General features: G+C 37.9%; 2 protein-coding genes across 3 annotated transcripts in view; both read right to left on the bottom strand.

Moving 5' to 3' along the window:
- Positions 1 to 1,244, bottom strand: part of LOC126774546 (3-phosphoinositide-dependent protein kinase 1) — a 68,943-nt gene extending 67,699 nt beyond the window's left edge. The window contains exon 1 of the mRNA XM_050496115.1: positions 1,065 to 1,244. The gene's annotated coding sequence lies outside the window, so the exon portion shown is untranslated. The remainder of the gene's footprint in view (positions 1 to 1,064) is intronic.
- A 4,828-nt stretch (positions 1,245 to 6,072) lies between these two features.
- On the bottom strand, positions 6,073 to 16,051 carry LOC126774542 (uncharacterized). 2 transcript variants are annotated; one of them, XM_050496106.1, is made up of 8 exons: positions 15,937 to 16,051; positions 15,751 to 15,855; positions 11,065 to 12,505; positions 10,747 to 10,975; positions 10,227 to 10,385; positions 9,784 to 10,149; positions 9,499 to 9,654; positions 6,073 to 9,363 (listed from the first exon to the last, which is right to left on the bottom strand). In XM_050496106.1, exons 2-8 carry the CDS (start codon positions 15,783 to 15,785, stop codon positions 9,233 to 9,235), a joined length of 2,517 nt encoding a protein of 838 aa, XP_050352063.1. In that variant the 5' UTR covers positions 15,786 to 15,855; positions 15,937 to 16,051; the 3' UTR covers positions 6,073 to 9,232. The 2 variants fall into 2 exon arrangements, with proteins under 2 accessions (XP_050352063.1, XP_050352064.1); XM_050496107.1 differs by having other exon boundaries at positions 9,799 to 10,149.
- Positions 16,052 to 18,919: the final 2,868 nt, after the last annotated feature.

Genomic DNA, 18,919 nt, shown 5'->3' with positions numbered 1-18,919 from the left:
ACGCCAGCTTGGGGGTTTTACCCCAAATTTGGGGGGAATCAAGATGTCCAGGGGTTTTTTTTAGGGTGTACATTTATTTAAGGGGTCTATTATTCAAGATTTTTTTTCGTTAAAAAAACGTACAACTCTATTCAATTTTAAGCCTCGAAGCGTGACTATAACTGAAACATCAAAAAACTATAATATATTGATATTGAAATAATAGCACAACAGTCAGCGTGCTTGTATATCACGTAGGAGGCTTCGGGCGTCACTGAATGAAAAATAAATCGTTTATTCATTGTTTTCATCATTAATATTATTAGGTCATTAATAATTGTATGTAAATGTGTAAAATGCACCCGCATAAATACAACAGCAATTTTATGCTACTTGCATGTATTTGAAATTTGTATTTGAAATTACCTCTCAAACCGAGTGTACAACAAAAAATTTAGGGGTTCTTAATCGATATTTAGGGGAAATTGAAGTTGGTTCTAGGGGGAATATTCTTTAGGAGTTGGCATCACTGCCACGCGATAGAAAGTGGTCATCATCGCCTGTAAAGATTGACATTAAGAAATCATAATTAACAATAACTGCGTCTATGGTCAATGCACCGTCAGTCATGGGAAGCTAAGATATTATGGCCCATGTGTCTGTAATTAAAGTGAATCACCCTTTAAATCGGACCTTAGGAATACAAGGTGCTGCTGTTTGACAGAAGATGGAAGTGATTTCGAACCAAGAACACATACCCGTACTACCAATTCGTTGGTACTAAACAAAAGACGAGGCAGTGCAATTAAAATATTTGTAATAAATTTTTCGTATTTTTTTTGTAGATATGACAAGTAGAATTGAAACATTCTGAAGTATATTTAACAATTAAAAATATCTATTTTGATAAAAAAGCGACATTGACTTGACAAGATTAGATTCAAGGTCGTCTAGACCAATATATGTATTGCGAAAGTAGGGTTATATTATACAATGTTGACGATGATGTATTTTTAAGTTATATACTTTAGTATTAATAGTTAAGAGAGTGTAAGGACATAAAACAACATTTATATAATTCATACCATTAAAGCTCTAACACATTGTGACCCCGTTGTTATGTTCGTTGCCAAATTCATTGCGAAAATTACGTTTAACTGACAATAAATCACAAAATATCTTTACCACGAACACTTAATATTTTTAAAATAACATTAAACCCACTTTACAATTATATTATCATATTTTTTTATAGTTATTCACAAAAAAAACATGGTTAATTCATCTATCAGACAGATAGTGGTGTACATTAAACGTCAGATTTTGCCTTCAACAACACTATCGCTTCACGCCATCTACTGGTTACTACCGAAAGTATTATGAAAATTCTGTGCGACAGAATGCAATCTGAACGCCAATGAGATTAATTATTCATTTTACTTGGTTAATTGGTCAAGAGATGGTGTTATATGGCAACACAAGAAATTGTTCTTTTTGTCACCTCTAATTTAAAATCAGTAGTAAAAATATATCATCCGTAACAGCTTGTGAATGTCCCACTGCTGGGCTAAAGGCCTCCTCTCCTCTTTTTGAGGAGAAGGTTTGGAGCTTATTCCACCACGCTGCTCCAATGCGGGTTGGTGGAATAATAAAATATATCATAATGGTTCGAAATTGCAATGTTAAAACAGCTTTTGGAGGCTCTATGATTTTTTTTTATATTTTCAAGTTATAAATATGACCATGGAGGCTCTGTATTATCAAGAAAATTGTAAATAACTAAATAAAATTCTAATAAATAAGTTTAAAAAATCTTCCTCGCTAGTGCGTGGAGGACATCGTTTAGGACACAGTGGCATCGCGTCGATGTACTTGAAAATATACAATCTTCTGGTGGTAGGATGCTAACATCCGCCTGGCTTGTTACCACCGTACGCATGGTGAAAAACTCGTGAAGTGGCTTGCAGCCGCGTTTCGAGGTCAGCCAGCGTACAGCCAGTGCCCGAGCGAGTATTGCCGCGATGGGTGTTGGTCCAGTGGAGACGGCTGTTGAACCAATGCCGGGGGAAACTGTATTGACCTGCCGGACAGGGAGACCCGAAGAAACGGCTGTTCCGCTGGCCGCCCGTGGCATAGTACAGGGGCCCGAGCGTGCCTAACCAGCTCTCGAGGCTGCCCCACCAGGCCACGCATAATCTCGGGGTGGACCGTCGTGCCGGTTGGTGACCGGAAGGTGGGGTCCCGGCGGCCACTTCCGGGGGGGTTCGGGGGCCCTTCCGTCCGGCGGATCAGTATATTTTCCTTTTTGGCAAACATTTGGGAAAACACGCCTCCATACTTTGCCCATCCCTATCGTGGCAATACGTCGCTCGCCTCACGTCTCTTTTCCTAATTTTTCCAATGGTAGCGCAAATAAGAAATAACGGTCGTTCAGCGGTGCACACCCCCACCATACCCACGCTGTTTGAGGTCGAGTTCTCTAACATCCGAGGACTCCACGCTAACCTCAACGCTGTCCACCACCATCTCGAGACAGCACGGCCAGCAATGTTGTTTCTCACGGAGACACAAATACTCCGTCCTGCCGATACCAGCTACCTTAATTATCCCGGCTACACGCTTGAAGAATCCTTCAAAGCGAAAGCCGGAGTATGCTTGTTCGTCAGGACGGATGTTTGCTGTCACCGACTGCGCTGCTTGGAGGACCCCTCCTTCTCCATGTTGGTGGTACGTGTAGACCTGGTTCGTCAGAGCCGAGTCTACGTGTGCCTCTACAGATCCCACAATGGTGACTTGGAGACAAGCCGATTATTTGACCATCTTAGTCGGGTGGCAGATGCTGCGCAAGAGCAATTTCCTAACGCGGAATTGGTGTTTTTGGGGGATTTTAATGCTCACCACGAATCCTGGTTGAAATCCCTCAAAACTGACCATGCTGGAAGGACTGCTCATGCTTTTGCTCTCACACATGACTTGACCCAACTGGTTGATCAGCCCACCAGGATCCCAGACATTGATGGGCAAGCACCTTCTCTACTGGACCTTCTGCTGACTTCTCACCCGGTGGAATATCAGGTTGTGGTTCAGGCTCCTCTTGGCTCTTCGGATCACAGCCTTATTTCTACCAGAGTGCCACAGGCCAAGCTGCCGCCACTAGCGGTATGCAAACGTCGCGTTTGGCACTATAAGTCGGCGGATTGGGACGGTATGCGCGATTACTATGCGTCGGTCCCTTGAAAGGAACGTTGCTTCAGTGGGAATGACCCGTCAGCTAGTGCCGCTGCTGTTGCTGGCGAGATCATGCTGGGAATGGAATACTACATTCCTAGCTCAGATCTCGTCAGTAGGAGTACGCGTAACCGTTGGTTCACTCGTGAATGTGCCGATGCTGTATCATCTAAGCAGGCGGCATATCGCAAGTGGATCAACGGCTGTATTAGTGGGGCATCTAACATTGACTCACTGAAAGCAAACTATAATAAAAAATCCAAGTCCTGTAAAAAGGCATACACGAGAGCGGATGCACAGCGCATTGTACAGATTGGTCATGACCTTGTGTCGCATCCTAGGGGCTCCCGTAGCTTCTGGCGTCTGACCAAGTCTGTGCAAAACAATTTCTGCCAACCTTCGCTGCCACCGCTCAGAAATCCGGACGGATCGCTAGCTCACAGTCCGCAAGAGCAAGCTGATCTCCTGGCTAAACTCTTTGCCGACAATTCCGTCATCGATGATTGTAGTGCACTGCCACCTACAATACCTGCATGTGGCCATACGATGCCTGACATCAAAATCAGGCAACGTGATGTGCGTGCGGAGCTGCAATCACTTGATGTACGGAAAGCTAGCGGTCCCGATGGAATACCAGCCATAGTGCTGAAGAAGTGCGCAGCGGAGCTGTCTCCTGTGTTAACGCGCCTGTTCCAACTTTCTCTCTCTTCGGGAAGTGTGCCGGAAGCTTGGAGAAGAGCTAATGTGCAAGCGGTTCCCAAAAAAGGGGATCGGTCTGACCCGGCGAATTATCGGCCAATAGCTATCACCTCAGTACTTTGTAAGGTGATGGAACGGATTTTAAACAACCAACTGATCCATTACCTAGAAGATCACTGTCTAATTAATGATCGTCAGTACGGGTTTCGACCAAAACGGTCCACAGGTGATCTTCTAGCGTACGTAACACACCTCTGGGGTGAAGCTATCGACAAGCATGGAGAATCGTTGGCTGTCAGCCTCGATATCTCCAAGGTTTTCGACAGGGTCTGGCACAGAAGTCTTCTCTCCAAGCTGCCGGCATATGGTCTGCCTGCTCAGCTATGCACCTGGATTGCCAGCTTCCTACACAAGCGTAGCCTTCGTGTTTTAGTAGATGGTTGCGCTTCACAATTCTATGTAGTGAATGCTGGGGTCCCCCAGGGATCTGTGCTATCTCCCACACTCTTTCTTTTGCATATCAAAGATATGCTCTCCCTTGGGAACATACATTGCTATGCAGACGATAGTACAGTGCATGGTGGATACCACGGACGCGCAGTGGCTGGGCGGGCGGAAACTGAGGAGAGGCGGGAGAATCTTGTCATTGAACTCGATAGGACGTTAGAGCTCATCGCCAAATGGGGCTCTGATAATCTTGTTGAGTTTAATGCCAAGAAAACACAGGTATGCGCTCTCACGGCGAAAAAGTCAACATTTTCCCCTCTTCCCTCCCTCTGTGGTACTCCGCTGGTGATGCAAAGCAAAATCGCCATGCTGGGGATTGACGTTCGCTGCGACCTTAGTCCAAGGGATTACATCGAGGCTGTTATAAAAACAGCTTCACGGAAACTCGGAGTTCTGAACAAGGTGCGGCGATTTTTCACGCCACAACAACTGTGCTTGCTGTACAAAACACAGGTACGGTCTTGCGTGGAATATTGCTCGCACCTTTGGGATGGCTCCGCTAAGTACCTACTTGAGGCCTTGGACCGGTTGCAGCGACGTGCCGTACGCATTATTGGCGACGTAAAGGTCACAAACACCCTTGAACCTTTACAATTGCGTCGTGAGATAGCAGCACTGAGCGCTTTCTATCGACTGTATCACGGCGAGTGCTCTGAGGAATTATTCTCTCTAATTCCCGCTTCCCCCTTCCTTCTTAAGTCCACGCGAGCTGGTTCTCGATGTCACCGCCTAACTGTGACATCAATTCCATCGCGAACAAAGAAATTTGGCAACTCCTTTCTTTGTCGCACTTCCAAAAAATGGAATTCCTTACCAGCTCACGTGTTCCCCTCCTCTTACAACCCGGGTTCCTTCAAACGAGGCGTGAAGAGGCATCTTGCGGGCCGGCAAGGCGAAGGCGGCTAGTGCAGAACGTTTTCCCGTCTTTACTGGCCGTCGTCGCGTTTGGACTCTACTACCACTTACCATCAGGTGGAGTAGAGTCATTTGCCCTCCCGGCGAATATAAAAAAAAAAAAAAAAAAAATTTATTGCAGCGTAGTTCAATAAAGGAGCTTGGCAGAGAAAGTGTTAAGGGCATAATAACTGGCGAGAGGTAGACGGAAACTACACTAAACAGAAAAAACTAGTTATCTTCCTAACAAAAGAGACATTCCCGTCCCATATTATTAAATTATTGGCGTGTATGAGATGGCCTGGATAAGAATCTAAAATTAAAATCATTTAGAACAGCTCAACTTGCAGCATGCATCCCAACCGGAATTTTATGGCTTCGCCGGACTTTTATGCTTGGTTCACTCGATGTTACTTTAAATTTCAAAGGTTTTTATCACAATCTAAATCATTTGAATAAAACAACTGCTTTTGGCTTCGGACACTGCAGTATTTGAAACATGAAAAAAAAAATTAAAATATACGCGATAACTCCGTTCATAGTTGTTTAATTTGTAATAATCCCTAGGAAATCATTACCTAAATAATTTTTGTTTGTGGCCCGCGATATCCTAAATCTGTAAAGATTGAGTATCGCTGATTTAGAGAATTCTAACAGGAGCGGCTTATCTGTCGAAATGGTTGTTATCAAAGTACTTAAATTTAAATACAGTTGATAATAAAAACCCGAGTTTGTTTATATGTATAGAGTAATAAAAGTCAGCAATTTCATACATCAATTTATTAATCAGAATTTAATACTGTATTACATAGAAGAAATGCACTTCTTAGAAACATTCAGAAGACTTCCCTTTGGGACATTAAACAGTCTCTCTCCATTTATATACCTTATAAATTGAATAAATATGAACTATGTACTTTGTTATAGAATCAATATTTATGAAGATCTGCATTGCCACATACTTAAAAATCTATGTATATTTTTCACAAACCTACAATTTTAGAAAATAAATCCTTAAATAGTATATAGGTAAAGCGTGAAACTACAATTGTCTATGAGATAACCTTGTTGATAAATAAAATTTTGCAAATTAACAACAAATAATAACATACATTTTATAACTTTAGTTCTCGTACTGTCGCTGCCACAATTTGTCAACAACATTTACCATCACAATTAAAAATAGAAATCAACTTATAAATGAGTTAAATATCATTTCCAATAGGTGACCGCATAGAAAGGCTCTTTGACACATATCCAACATAGTGAATAAAAAAATTTTTTGGAGAAAACACACAGCACAAGAATACTACCAATATAAATACAGACATCTTAATTCATTCAGTCAAAGTGAAACTTGTATAAAATATTCAATTAGAAATAATTATAATCAGTCTTGTTTAGAGAAAAAAGTTTATCAATACGTGTTGAAATTGTTTACACGTTTCGATATAATCTTTATTATCACAATACAATATGTCAGATATGATGTCATTCCTTCTCTTGGACGTAACTAGTATATAAATCGCCTGCTACGCTACTTAGTGTTATTATCACAGTTGTTTAGTAGAGGTGGGTGCAGTACTTTGTACATAAAACAGGAGCTACCTGCAATCCGCGACCATACTCAATACAATACGATTGCCGACAAAGCGGACAAACATTTAGCCTAATCCTTACCATACCGTCAATAAGCATTCACTTGATAACATGATCTCTTGCATAACATTTTTTTTAAAATCAACGATATGGAAGGAAGGCAAGCATATAGGACAAACATCTTTAAGATGAATTTATATGCACATTTACACATCCTTTATTGCAGTCTTTCTCTTATAATGTACACAAACAGTTTTTGAATCTCGCATAGTAAATGCGTTTTAAACGCGAGACTCAATCGAGTTGTTCACCCCTTGAATATATCTGACCCGTTTTATTACTTCGTATCTTTAAGATGCAGTTTATTAACGGGATTTCTAGATAATAACTATTACGTCCCTTTGAACTGGTACATTTCGTCACCTTGCGGTAAACTGAAAACTAAATTGAATAACAATAAAATATTCTTATATCTATCATATAATATTTTTGTGAGCGACTTGCAAGCTTGTTGTCACAAACATTCATGAAATTCCCTCAAATAGTCAAAAAATATATTTTTGTCTAGTGTTTACACTCTCCAAATAAAAGGAAGTGTTCTTATATGTATTAACAATTGACCAACGCAACGACAGGTTATAGTAATGAAATATCACAGATTTTCCCTCTTTGGACAGTAATGGGCTTCTAAAACAACACAATACATAATACCTGTTTTATAATTATTAATATTTTGTACCAATTGACTTTCTTATCGTTAGCCCTTAGAACCCCTTTACGTACAAAGAAACTCCAGTAGTAAACTAGAATTATGTGAAATTTACATTATATAAAATAATCGAAAAACAATTAATAAGAAATGACTTATTTCGCTAAAAAAAGAAAGTAACCATTGTTCGGCTATTTATAAAGATCAAAATTCTAATGCTCCTATGTTAAATGCACGTATTTACATACCTTCGTAATTTTTTTGAGAAAGTTTCAATCAATTAAATTTAACTGCGTTGGAAACCTAAGCTATTTTAGTCTAACTGTTTAGAGTAAGACCCCTAGGCATAATACTCAAGGTTTAATAATAACCATTAATAAAAATATATATACCTTTGAAATATTGACCTGAAATGTCACTGACATAATTATAAGAAAAATATTCACAATTTTATCTGGCAATACAGATTGTTTTAAAGTATATCAAAAGCTTTTTTAAATTTCTTATACTAAGTTGTCCCGCTCATTTTCACTGGGTAAGATCATCATTATCAACAATGAAAATAATTTATATAGCATATTACACTTTATATCTGCCCTTTGAATACCACCCCCTTAAATTTTACTCATCTTCTATATGTTTCGTGCATTTCGTACATCATACAGACATCTTTAAAACGAAAGGCACCCGGGATTACATAAGAGGGTACCACACCAACTACACTAAATACATACATATATTAATTAAAATCTAATGGTGGAAACAACAGATACTCAAATATGTCCACCAAATTTTGGATCATTCGCTGTTGACCGTATTTACTGATTTTTTTCATTTAATATTAAGGATATTTAACATCATACTGATTTTTGTCTCATTATACTATTTAGTATTTTGTTAGAACATTTTCTTTAAACATTCAAAACACTTAGAAATTATTAAATAGCATATTATTAACTTTTAACTGCTATATATTTTGAAATTTCACATAAAAAAAAAATTTAAACACTACAAATATTGTTTGCTTTACAGAACCGTGATTGTAGATCACAACAGTAAATGCTTCCAATAAATGCTAATTACACTGACTTACTGTAAGAATAGTGTTTACAGAAAAGCAGAAATTAATACATTATTATATTATTCGTAAATACTGATATGGTCAACAGTTAATAAGCCAGATTAAATCTAACACACCTACTTAATTCGTAAATATTGATCTGAAAGAGAAATCACAAGCATTTTAGAATTATCAAAAATGTTGCACACAGTTGCTGTACTCAAAAAAACAGTTTCATTTACTGTCAAAATAAAGAGAAGCGAAATTGTTCATATACCTTATTAGTAATGTTTGCAAGCTTTCAATCAGATCTACAAAATATATTCTAAGCATATTATTAAAAAGTGATTATTACAAAAAACAAAACACATCGCCCATTTGGTTGAAGCACAAATACATTATAAATTGAAGCTAAGTACAATATTAATTTTTTATACTATGATGAATATTACGAGCAAAGACAGTGGGGAAAATGGATACAATTATTAAGATAAAAAAGGACCCTTAAAAAAACCTTTGTGTTTTTCATATAAGGGAATGCAGTTGCTAAAATAATATTACTGTTGAACTGGAGCAGCATATAGTAGTGGGCCAGGTGGCAAATGTGGGTATGGAACACCAGCTCCTACAGCTGCTTGGTAACCGCATGGACCGCCGCCTCCAACGCCACCACCGTAAAATTTACCTCCTGATGTAAAAGTTAACAAACTATTAATAAAGAACAAGGCAAAAACATATATTTAAAATGGTCCTTTCTGCATAACCGGTGAAAGTAGTTATTGAGAATTAAAACTCAACCAAAATATTACTATAAAATACTTACCAAGCATTTCCTGATGATGAGGATGCATTTGTGTGTAATGAGGTGGTGTAGCAAAATGCGGTGGAGGAGATCCATAAGAAGACCCTGATCCAGCAGACTTATTTCCAACTGAGTTTGTATTACGATGGTACTGTTGACCACCATTTCCACGTGTATCTACAAAGATAATACAAGAATTTATGATAAGTCTGGTGTGCACTGAGAATTGTAAAACAAAATAACATAATTTAGAAATCATCATACTGTTGCATATAATAGTATGATGTTCTATATTATGTTACTTACTGGTGGAGAACGTACGTTGCCCATAGCCATTTTGATTGTTGTATGCATTTTGATATCCGTTGTTGTATCCTCCTTGGTAGCTACCCATTGATTCAAATACATTTGGGCTAGGAAATGGTACAGTTTTCTGGTAACTGTTTTGTCTATAGCCTTGGTTGGTGTTTTGATTCTGGTTAGAAAATCGTGGGGCTTGTTGCTGTTGTTGCTGCTGTTGTTGTTGATGTTGTTGTAGATTGCGATTTTGATAACTATTTTGATTTTCTTCATTACTCAAGTTAGCCATCTTATTATTCCATTGATTGCTCTTTTGGCGAGGTGAACTGGCACCACTATTATTTTCTTTGCGTTGTTGCCAGCGATTACGACCTTAACATGTTATTTGGTTAATATCAAGACAAGTAGTTTCAAATTATATAAAAAAAAAAATCTTTTGCTAATCTTACTTGAACTGTTGTTGTTGTTCCTTGCCATATCGTTAAGTTTTGCAGGAGGATTTTGTCCCGTTTCACGAAGCACTGCCACTAAAGCACGGGCCTGACGAGCATCACCACTTGTGAAATAAGTATATGCTGTTCCAGACTGTTGACAACGTCCGGTACGACCTACATAATAAACATTTAAAAAAAGATTACATAACATATTCCAACTACAAGAGGAATAAAGACAAACAACTTTGTCATTGAGTTCAAGGAATAACATTAGTTGTGATCTTGAGTAATGATCATCTATACGTAATATGCGGCTAGGTATAAAATATTTAATATATTGATTAATACAACCTAAAAAGATAGTAAACAAAAACTAACAACTCTCATCTCTATAGCAATTATTACTTGACTATAAATCATAACATTAATACTGTGACATATTTGCTATTTATAATATATATATATATATATATATATACTTTTTTACTATAACAATAAAAAAAAAATCGTCTTCAATTTAAAGTACTAGACTAACCAATTCTGTGAATGTAATCTTCAGATGAATTTGGATAATCAAAATTTACAACAAACTTCACATCTTCAACATCTAAACCACGAGCTGCAACATCAGTAGCAATCAAAATAGTTGTAGCTCCATTGCGAAACTCTGTTAAAACGGCGTCGCGCTCAGGTTGCGACTTATCACCGTGAATAGCTAAAGCTTTGTGTCCATTGCGTCGCACTGCACGTGCTATGTCATCAACCTAAAATGATAACACGACAATTAAATTTCTATTCAAATAATTTGTCCAACAGACAAACATATTAATACTAGTTTTAGCATTTTACTTACTTTTTTCTTTGTCTCAACAAACACAATGACTTTGTTGTCCTTTTCTGAAGCAATCTCTTTCAGCAGATTTGAAAGTTTTAATTCTTTTTCATGTTCTTCACAGACCTCTATTATTTGCTTTATATTGTTATTAGCAGAGAGATTCAATGAGCCAATATTAACTTTGATGTAATCAGTTAAGAAATCTTCAGCAAGAGCTTGAATTTCCTTTGGCCAAGTAGCAGACCACATCAAAACTTGACGGTCCGGACGAATCTGTTCAATTATTTTCCGGATTTGAGGTTCGAATCCCATATCTAACATTCTGTCTGCTTCATCCAAAACCAAATAAGTGCACCGACGTAAGTTAGTAGTTCCTCGCTCTAAGAAATCAATTAGTCGTCCTGGTGTTGCAATAACAATCTCTACACCTCTTTCCAAGTCTCTAGCTTGAGGTCCTTTAGGTGAACCACCAAACAGGCAAGTATTCCTTATACAACCACGGGCACTGTAAGCTTGAGCTACAGATTGGATTTGCTGTGCTAATTCTCTCGTTGGAGCCAAAATAAGTGCAATAGGGCCATCGCCTCGCTGGATTCTTGGTTGATGAACAATATGTACTGCTGCAGGAAGCATGTAAGCTAAAGTTTTCCCTGATCCAGTGGATGCAATTCCTACCATATCTCGACCAGACAATGCAATAGGCCAGCCTTGTGCTTGGATTCCTGTAGGTTCTTCCCAACCTTGCTCTTTGATGGTATTCATTACGTGATCAGGAAAATTGCCTTCATCGAAGACTTGGTTGGGGCGAGGAATATTATTTCCACTTACAGTGATTTCTTTTGCTGCACGGAACATTTGTACTTCTTCCTCTGAACGGCCTTCAACATTGGCATGTGGTTTGTAGAAATTTTTTTGAATTATATCAAGACTTGCCATGTCCCATTCAGGTTTTGTTAAGCTATCTCCAGGATGTTTAGCTTTCCTGCTTTGTAACTTACGATCATTGTAATCTGATGACGGTGATGAGGAATTATTATACATTTTTTTGGGAACATATTGTTGACAATTATTGAGACCATTTTGATTATTGAAATTTTTGGGGCCCAAGTTTTTCGGGAAATTTTGTTGTTTAGGGCCACCAAAATCATTTTGTCCATTGTAAAATTGCATGTTGCCTACAGAATTTTTTTCTCCATCATAATCATTTTTTTTTAGAGTTTGATTGTAGTTATTTCTTGGCCTGTATTCTTTCGGTCCGCCAAAATCGGCAGGATTTCCATTTTCATTTTTGAAACTGTTGTAATCGTTTCTTACGCCATTAAAATCATTTCTAGGCCTAAAGTTTTTGTTGCCCATTCCATTTCTTGGTGTAAAGTTTTTTGGCCCACCAAAATCATGCAGGCCACCAAAGAATGGTATTTTACCGAATTGTTCATTCCGGTCTAATCGAGGTCTAAAGCTGTTAAATAAAACAAAGAATAAATTAAAAGTCTACAACTGACATTACTTTTCAAAGCTTTACAAATTTTGCCATATTTTTAAACAATATTATATTGAGATGGTACATACCCAGAGTGCACATTGCAGATTTTCATTTATAAATGCTTTCTACATTTTAAAGACAAACACTTTTTTTATATTACTAAAAGTTTTTTTTTCCACTAAATATATTAATAAGACCAATAATAATTTTAGTAAATCCTGTTCTCATTTTTAAAAAATTGTTCAGTTAATAAAAAATCTCTCAATTTAACTTTTAAATCTTCAAATCTTTTGTGAAATTTTCATTGTATTATAAAGTAATAAATATTGGAAAATATTGACTGATATTGTCTCAAAAATAGAATGTTTGAACAAATGAATAACATAATATGATTTATTATTTATTTGTTCAAGTGTTGTTTTTAAAGTGAAAAGTTAATTTTTGATCTATTATTTAAACCATTTTGTTTAAATTTTTTTTTTCTCTAGTTTCATATACACATATATTTATATTTCGTTCTTTTTAAAATAAATTTTAATGAAAGAGCCTTTTTGGTCTTTGGCTACATTTAACTTTGATAAGATATTTTTAAGATAAAATTTTCAAAAATAGAAGCAACATTATTAGTATTTGTTTATGCTGTCAAATTAAATCATTAAAATACAAATCTTTACTTTGTTGGAACACTTTCCATGCTAGTATTAAGTTGTTCAAATAGAAGTAACTCTACTTCCCAAATATCTAATCATAAAATATTTAAAACAAAGCTTATGTTTTTTTCCACAGTTTACCCAGTTGCATACAAAGCAAAAAAAAATTCTGTTAATTTGAACTTAAATTACTTTAAAAACTATATATAAAAACAAATATATACACATGTATTTTATAAAAGAAAAATAGTATCTGCTATATGTTACAACTAACTGTAGTTAACTTTCATTGGTTTGTTCGATATCATAGACAAATAAATTGTATACTTAAGCTCTTACTTCACAAGTCATTGTGACCCACCCATACACCAACAAAATTGATTTAATAGTACTTCAATATTTTGACTGATTATTATAATATTTGTGCATCAAAAGTGTCAAATTAACTAATGAATAGTTTTAATGTTGACTATTTTAAAGAGAAAAATGCTTTTGCTAAATCAGAACAAGTTTATTAGTGTACTGATATTTTATATGAAGCAACAATGTAACTCCTCATTGTGACCTGTTACACTTCACACATATGGTTCCAAAATTTTTACAGTATTTCTAAAAAATAATAAAATTCTTTCAAGAACAAGAATTTTTATACTAAGAAATTTGAAAAAGCAAATAAAAAAAAATACAAAGCTATTGCATATTTATGCAGCTGTTAAGTTTTTGATTATATTATAATCTAAAATTATATACATGGCAAAAAATATAAGTAACAATACTTAACTAATTAATTTGAAATCAAAAAGTATAGTATAAGTACTTACCAATTTTTAAGCCATACAGCCATTACATTATTATTAGCCTATTGGCTAGAATTAATCAGGAACAACTAAGATTTTTTTCCTAATGTCTCATTATTTAATGGTGTTTATGTGATTAATTTAAGAAATTATATGGATTAAAAAGTTAAAAATAGGTTAAATGGATTTTTGTCTGTTCTTGAGTTTAATAAGTTCATTTTATGTTTAGATATTACAATTTAATTAATTATGAATTTGTATTTAATGGTATTCCTACATCTGCTGAAACATCTTTTGACTGATAAGAAATATTATTAATTAAAAGCACCACATTAGACATAAGCAAAATGCTTTAAAATATTAGGGTTATGTGTATTTATGTTCCTGTATTTCACAACCTTTAACCTAGATCTATAAACATAAATGATTATATTATCCAGCTAAATGTGCACAGGGTTGTACCAGTTTTCAACATTCAAAATAGTTATGCATACAGTACAATTTAAGAATAAAAGATACAAGAGGCCTCCTATATCCATTAATATGACAAGTTATAAAATACTTATTTATATATATTTGCTTTGAAAAACATACAAGTATATTTGAGTGTGTAATTCTATAAAATAACTATCAAAAAAGGAGATAATAAAGAAAGTTATAGAATAAATATCCACTACCATACCTTACATACACATTGTGTGATTGTTATATCTTCAAAGAGAATGTACTTTTGTAATAATTTCAAGTTTCTATAGGACAAATCATTAGTCAAATTGGATTTTATTAAAATAATAAAGTAGAACTACTAAAACCATATTGAAACATACAACCATATTCTAGTCAAGATAGTTAAGTAATAATGAATAATCTAGCAAACAGTATTTATATTAAATGACTATTTTCCTAATTCCACCACCATAAATTTTGTATAAATTTAGCAAATCTACTTTTTAGCTTTTATCAGTATTCAGCCATTTATGGAAAGAACGGATGAAATAATCAGTATATACAAAAATGTAAAAATTTTGTTGACATCAACATTAAATATTATACTTACTTTCAATTCAAAAGCAAAAGTGCGACTTTGGTCTTAAAACATTGAAGTCGAAATATTGCTAATCATAGCAATTTTTTAGCAGAAATGAAAAATCCATACTTATTCTAAACACTACCATATGGAGAAAGTCAATTAGTACATTAATACATATTGCTTCGGTTTTAATATACAGATTCCTCAAATTTATACAATTTCTCGACGCCCTTAAATTCAGGGATAGCGAAAAAGGCGTTGTATAAGATAATAAAGATATAAATTTTATTGATACATCAAATAAGTTTACAGCTATTAAAACTAAAATGTTCGTTAAAATCTATTTAGCGACGCAATTGACTAGTTTTGAAAATATTTAACGAGATCATCGCAATTTTAAAAGGTATAATAAATAAAACTCATCCCAGCAATGAGAAAATATTACGAAATATCGGATTGGACAACAAACGTTTATAACTTAGTTTAAAATAAAAATACATTCAATTTGCGGATATTTATCTACCATGATACGAAATTTCTTTGTTCGTGTCATGTTCAAGCCCTGTTATTGATTTTCTCGAAAGGTTTCGCGTATAGGTGCGTCCATTATCAGCTGTGCAAAATGCATTGCACAAAATGGCCGCCAAGTATATGATTGTGATCTCATGCGGTAAATAGTAATGGATATCTATATTTTAACAATTGTACGTGGTCGAAGGATGTATGAATATGCAATAAACTTACATAGGATGTTGATTGTGAAAGCTGTTGTACTGCATATTGCCGTATTATTGTCGCTCTTTGTAGGTGGTACGATACCTACGTGGTCGTAAACGCTTGAGTTGGTATCTGGAATACATCATTGCACAAAATTGTATACAGTTAAATAATTGAAAACTTAAAACTTTGTAACTAAAAAGTAAAACTCACCTCTCTATTGAGAGTATTTAAAATTTTTAATAATTTTCATTCACCAGGAGCGACCTAACAGACCCGGCGAACGAACAACTCGATAATGAAAATATAATGGCCGACGGAAGAGGAAATTCTAATATCATAGTGCAGTGTAGCCTATGGAAAAAATTCTAGAAACAAAAAAAATATTTTAAATATATAATAATATGTGCATTTTTCTTTTTTAATCGTGCACAGTGATTTTAGAATAGTAATAGAAAAATAAAACAAACAAATATATTAAAATTAAAATTCATAACTTAAGCTATTGCAGTTAACCACTGGTTTATTTCTTTCTGTCAAATTCGATTTATAGTAATCCTAAATAAATATAAATAAGCCAGGATATTTCTACCAAGTAATAATTTGCTATGTAAATATGCTATGTATGCCAGGTACCTATTATCATTACCAATTTAGTATTACATCAGAGATATATATAATAAATAATTAATTTTATATTTTAAATTTCAATGTTTTTTATCATACATATATTCAGGATATTAGAATCTGTGGCGGCCTTAGGGCCCGACGATCGGTGACGGTAGCCAGACTCCTCGAGCTGCCGAAAGCACAGGCAGAGCAGGCGGATAAGCTTGCTGAGAGGCTCCGCTCTGTGCTGGATGGAGTTGCAAGCGTCGTTCGACCTGTAAAGCGGGTGGACCTTAAGGTGACGGGATTGGATGATTCCGTCACCAAAGATAAATTATTCGCCGCAGTTTCTCGTGCAGGGAATTGCTCCCCTGACTGAGTCAGATGCGGAGTGTTGCAGCGTGGTCCCGGATATATGGGAATGGTCCGTGTAACCTGTCCTCTCACAGCGACGAAGAAGATATCAGATGCCGGTCGCCTCCTCGTAGGGTGGAGCTCGGCCAAGGTATGCGTATTGGAGCAGCGCCCTTTGCGCTACTTGAAGTGTATGGGCCTTGGCCACACGAAGGAGCTTTGCCCATCCAAAGCGGAACGGGGGGGTCTATGCTTCCGGTGTGGCGTAGATGGCCACAAGTCGGCGGGCTGCACCGAGAAACTGCGCTGTGCTGTGTGCGCAGACGCTGGCAAGCCCTCTGGGCACGTGATGGGATTAGGGGAGTGCAATCCCCCCCATCACAAAGGGTACGGTGGTCTTAGACACCCAGACTACCACCAATGTCGGACGGCACCAGGCCGAGGAGGAAGCTTCAATGTCAACATGAGCATAGACATAAAGTTCCTCCAGACGAACGTCAACCACTGCGCTGCGGCGCAGGACCTGCTGCTGCAGTCCATGGCGGAGTGGCAGATCAACCTGGCTGTGGCCTGCGAGCCATATTATGTCCCTCCCCTACCTAACTGGTTAGGGGACTTGGACGGCACCGTGGTGGTTACTACCTGGAGTGAAACGAATTCTCTCCCTCATTGAGAGGGGCTCGGGTTACGTAGTGGCAAGGTGGAGAGAATTCGTTGTTGTGGGTACGTACTTCTCTCCCAACCGCGGCCTGGCGGAGTTCGAGATTTATCTCGGCTCAATCAGAGCTGCGGTGACCAGGCAGTCACCGAGGCCGATACTGGTCTTGGGCGACTTCAATGCCAAATCAAGTGCCTGGGGCAACCCTGCCACGAATCCGCGAGGAAGGGTCATTCAGGTGTGGGCACTACTCTCCAGCCTGTCCCTACTCAACAGGGGGCAGGTTTACACGTGCGTGCGGCAACAGGGGTATCCGTGGTGGATCTCTCTTTCGCCACCCATGTTGTAGCACGCAGAGTGTTGAATTGGAGAGTAGAGGAGGAGGTGGAGACTCTGTCGGACCACAGGTACATCCGGTTTGAGATCTCTACCTCTCGCAGGTCGGTGGAACCCTCAAGGGTGCCAACCACGCTTCCGAGGTGGTCTCTTAGCCAGCTAGATCGTGAGCTGGCCAGGGAGGCTGCCATCGTACAGTGGTGGGGTTCCACAGGAAGGTGGGAGGGCGCCAGTACAGAAGAGCTAGCGGGCCACATGCGCAGTGCCCTTAAAGAGGTCTGCGATGCTGCCATGCCTAGGTTCCGGCGTAGAGCAGATAGTGTAGATTACTGGTGGTAGAGCTTTGTGCAAGCTCGTCTGGGTAGGTACCACCCCACTCATCAGATATTCTACCGCAAAACAGCTGTACTTGGTATTGTTGTGTTCCGGTTTGAAGGGTGAGTGAGTCAGTGTAATTACAGGCACAAGGGACATAACATCTTAGTTCCCAAGGTTGGTGGCGCATTGGTGATGTAAGCGATGGTTAACATTTCTTACAATGCCAATGTCTAAGGGCGTTTGATGACCACTTACCATCAGGTGGCCCATATGCTCGTCCGCCTTTCTATTCTATAAAAAAAAAAAAGTTCCGCGCCGGCAGGTGGTCGCCCGTAATAGCAGAGCTTCGGGCGACGTGCAGCCGGGCGCGAAGGGCTTACGTCCGTTGTAGGAGGCGCAACGGCTTTGATGCGAACTTGGAGGGACAGCTATTGGCCGCTTATAGTCAGCTGAAAAAAGACCTACAGCTGACGATAAGTCAGGCCAAGGAGAAAGCTAGGGCCTGAACTACTGGCGGGCCTGAACCGGGACCCCTGGGGGGAAAATTCTGCACTCAGGGTGCCCCCGTGACAGAGACAATGTCGCCGGATCTCCTCCTGCACCTGGTCGGGGAACTTTTCCCCCATCCAGGTGAGCATGTCCCTCCACAGATGGTCCCTCGCTCCATGATTGACGACACAGTGGCTCCACCACTGATCACGGAGCGTGAGATGGAGGTGGCCTTCGACCGCTTGTGGGACAAAAACACTGCGCCGGGCCCAGACGGGATTCCAGGGCGTGTTCTATGTGACGCTCTGGAATACCTAGGCGTAAGGCTTCGGGAGCTGTTCGACCAATGTCTGTGCAGCGGGCAGTTTCCGAAGCCTTGGAAAGAGGGAAAATTGGTCCTGTTGCCAAAGCAAGGTCGACCGCCAGATTCTT

Source organism: Nymphalis io, chromosome 16 (assembly GCF_905147045.1).
Source record: "Nymphalis io chromosome 16, ilAglIoxx1.1, whole genome shotgun sequence".
NCBI lineage: Eukaryota > Metazoa > Arthropoda > Insecta > Lepidoptera > Nymphalidae > Nymphalis > Nymphalis io.
The sequence above is the reverse complement of the archived record's forward strand: the minus strand, read 5'-3'. Positions and strand labels throughout refer to the sequence as shown.

Bases quoted from the DNA above. Each gene is read 5' to 3' on its own strand.
- LOC126774542 (XM_050496106.1), bottom strand. From the start codon at position 15,785: ATGCAGTACAACAGCTTTCACAATCAACATCCTAT. The intron at 12,506-15,750 runs GTAAGTTTATTG...TTTATTTAACAG, and splicing joins TTTCACAATCAACATCCTAT to CTTTAGACCTCGATTAGACC. The intron at 9,655-9,783 runs GTAAGTAACATA...TTATCTTTGTAG, and splicing joins GCAACGTACGTTCTCCACCA to ATACACGTGGAAATGGTGGT.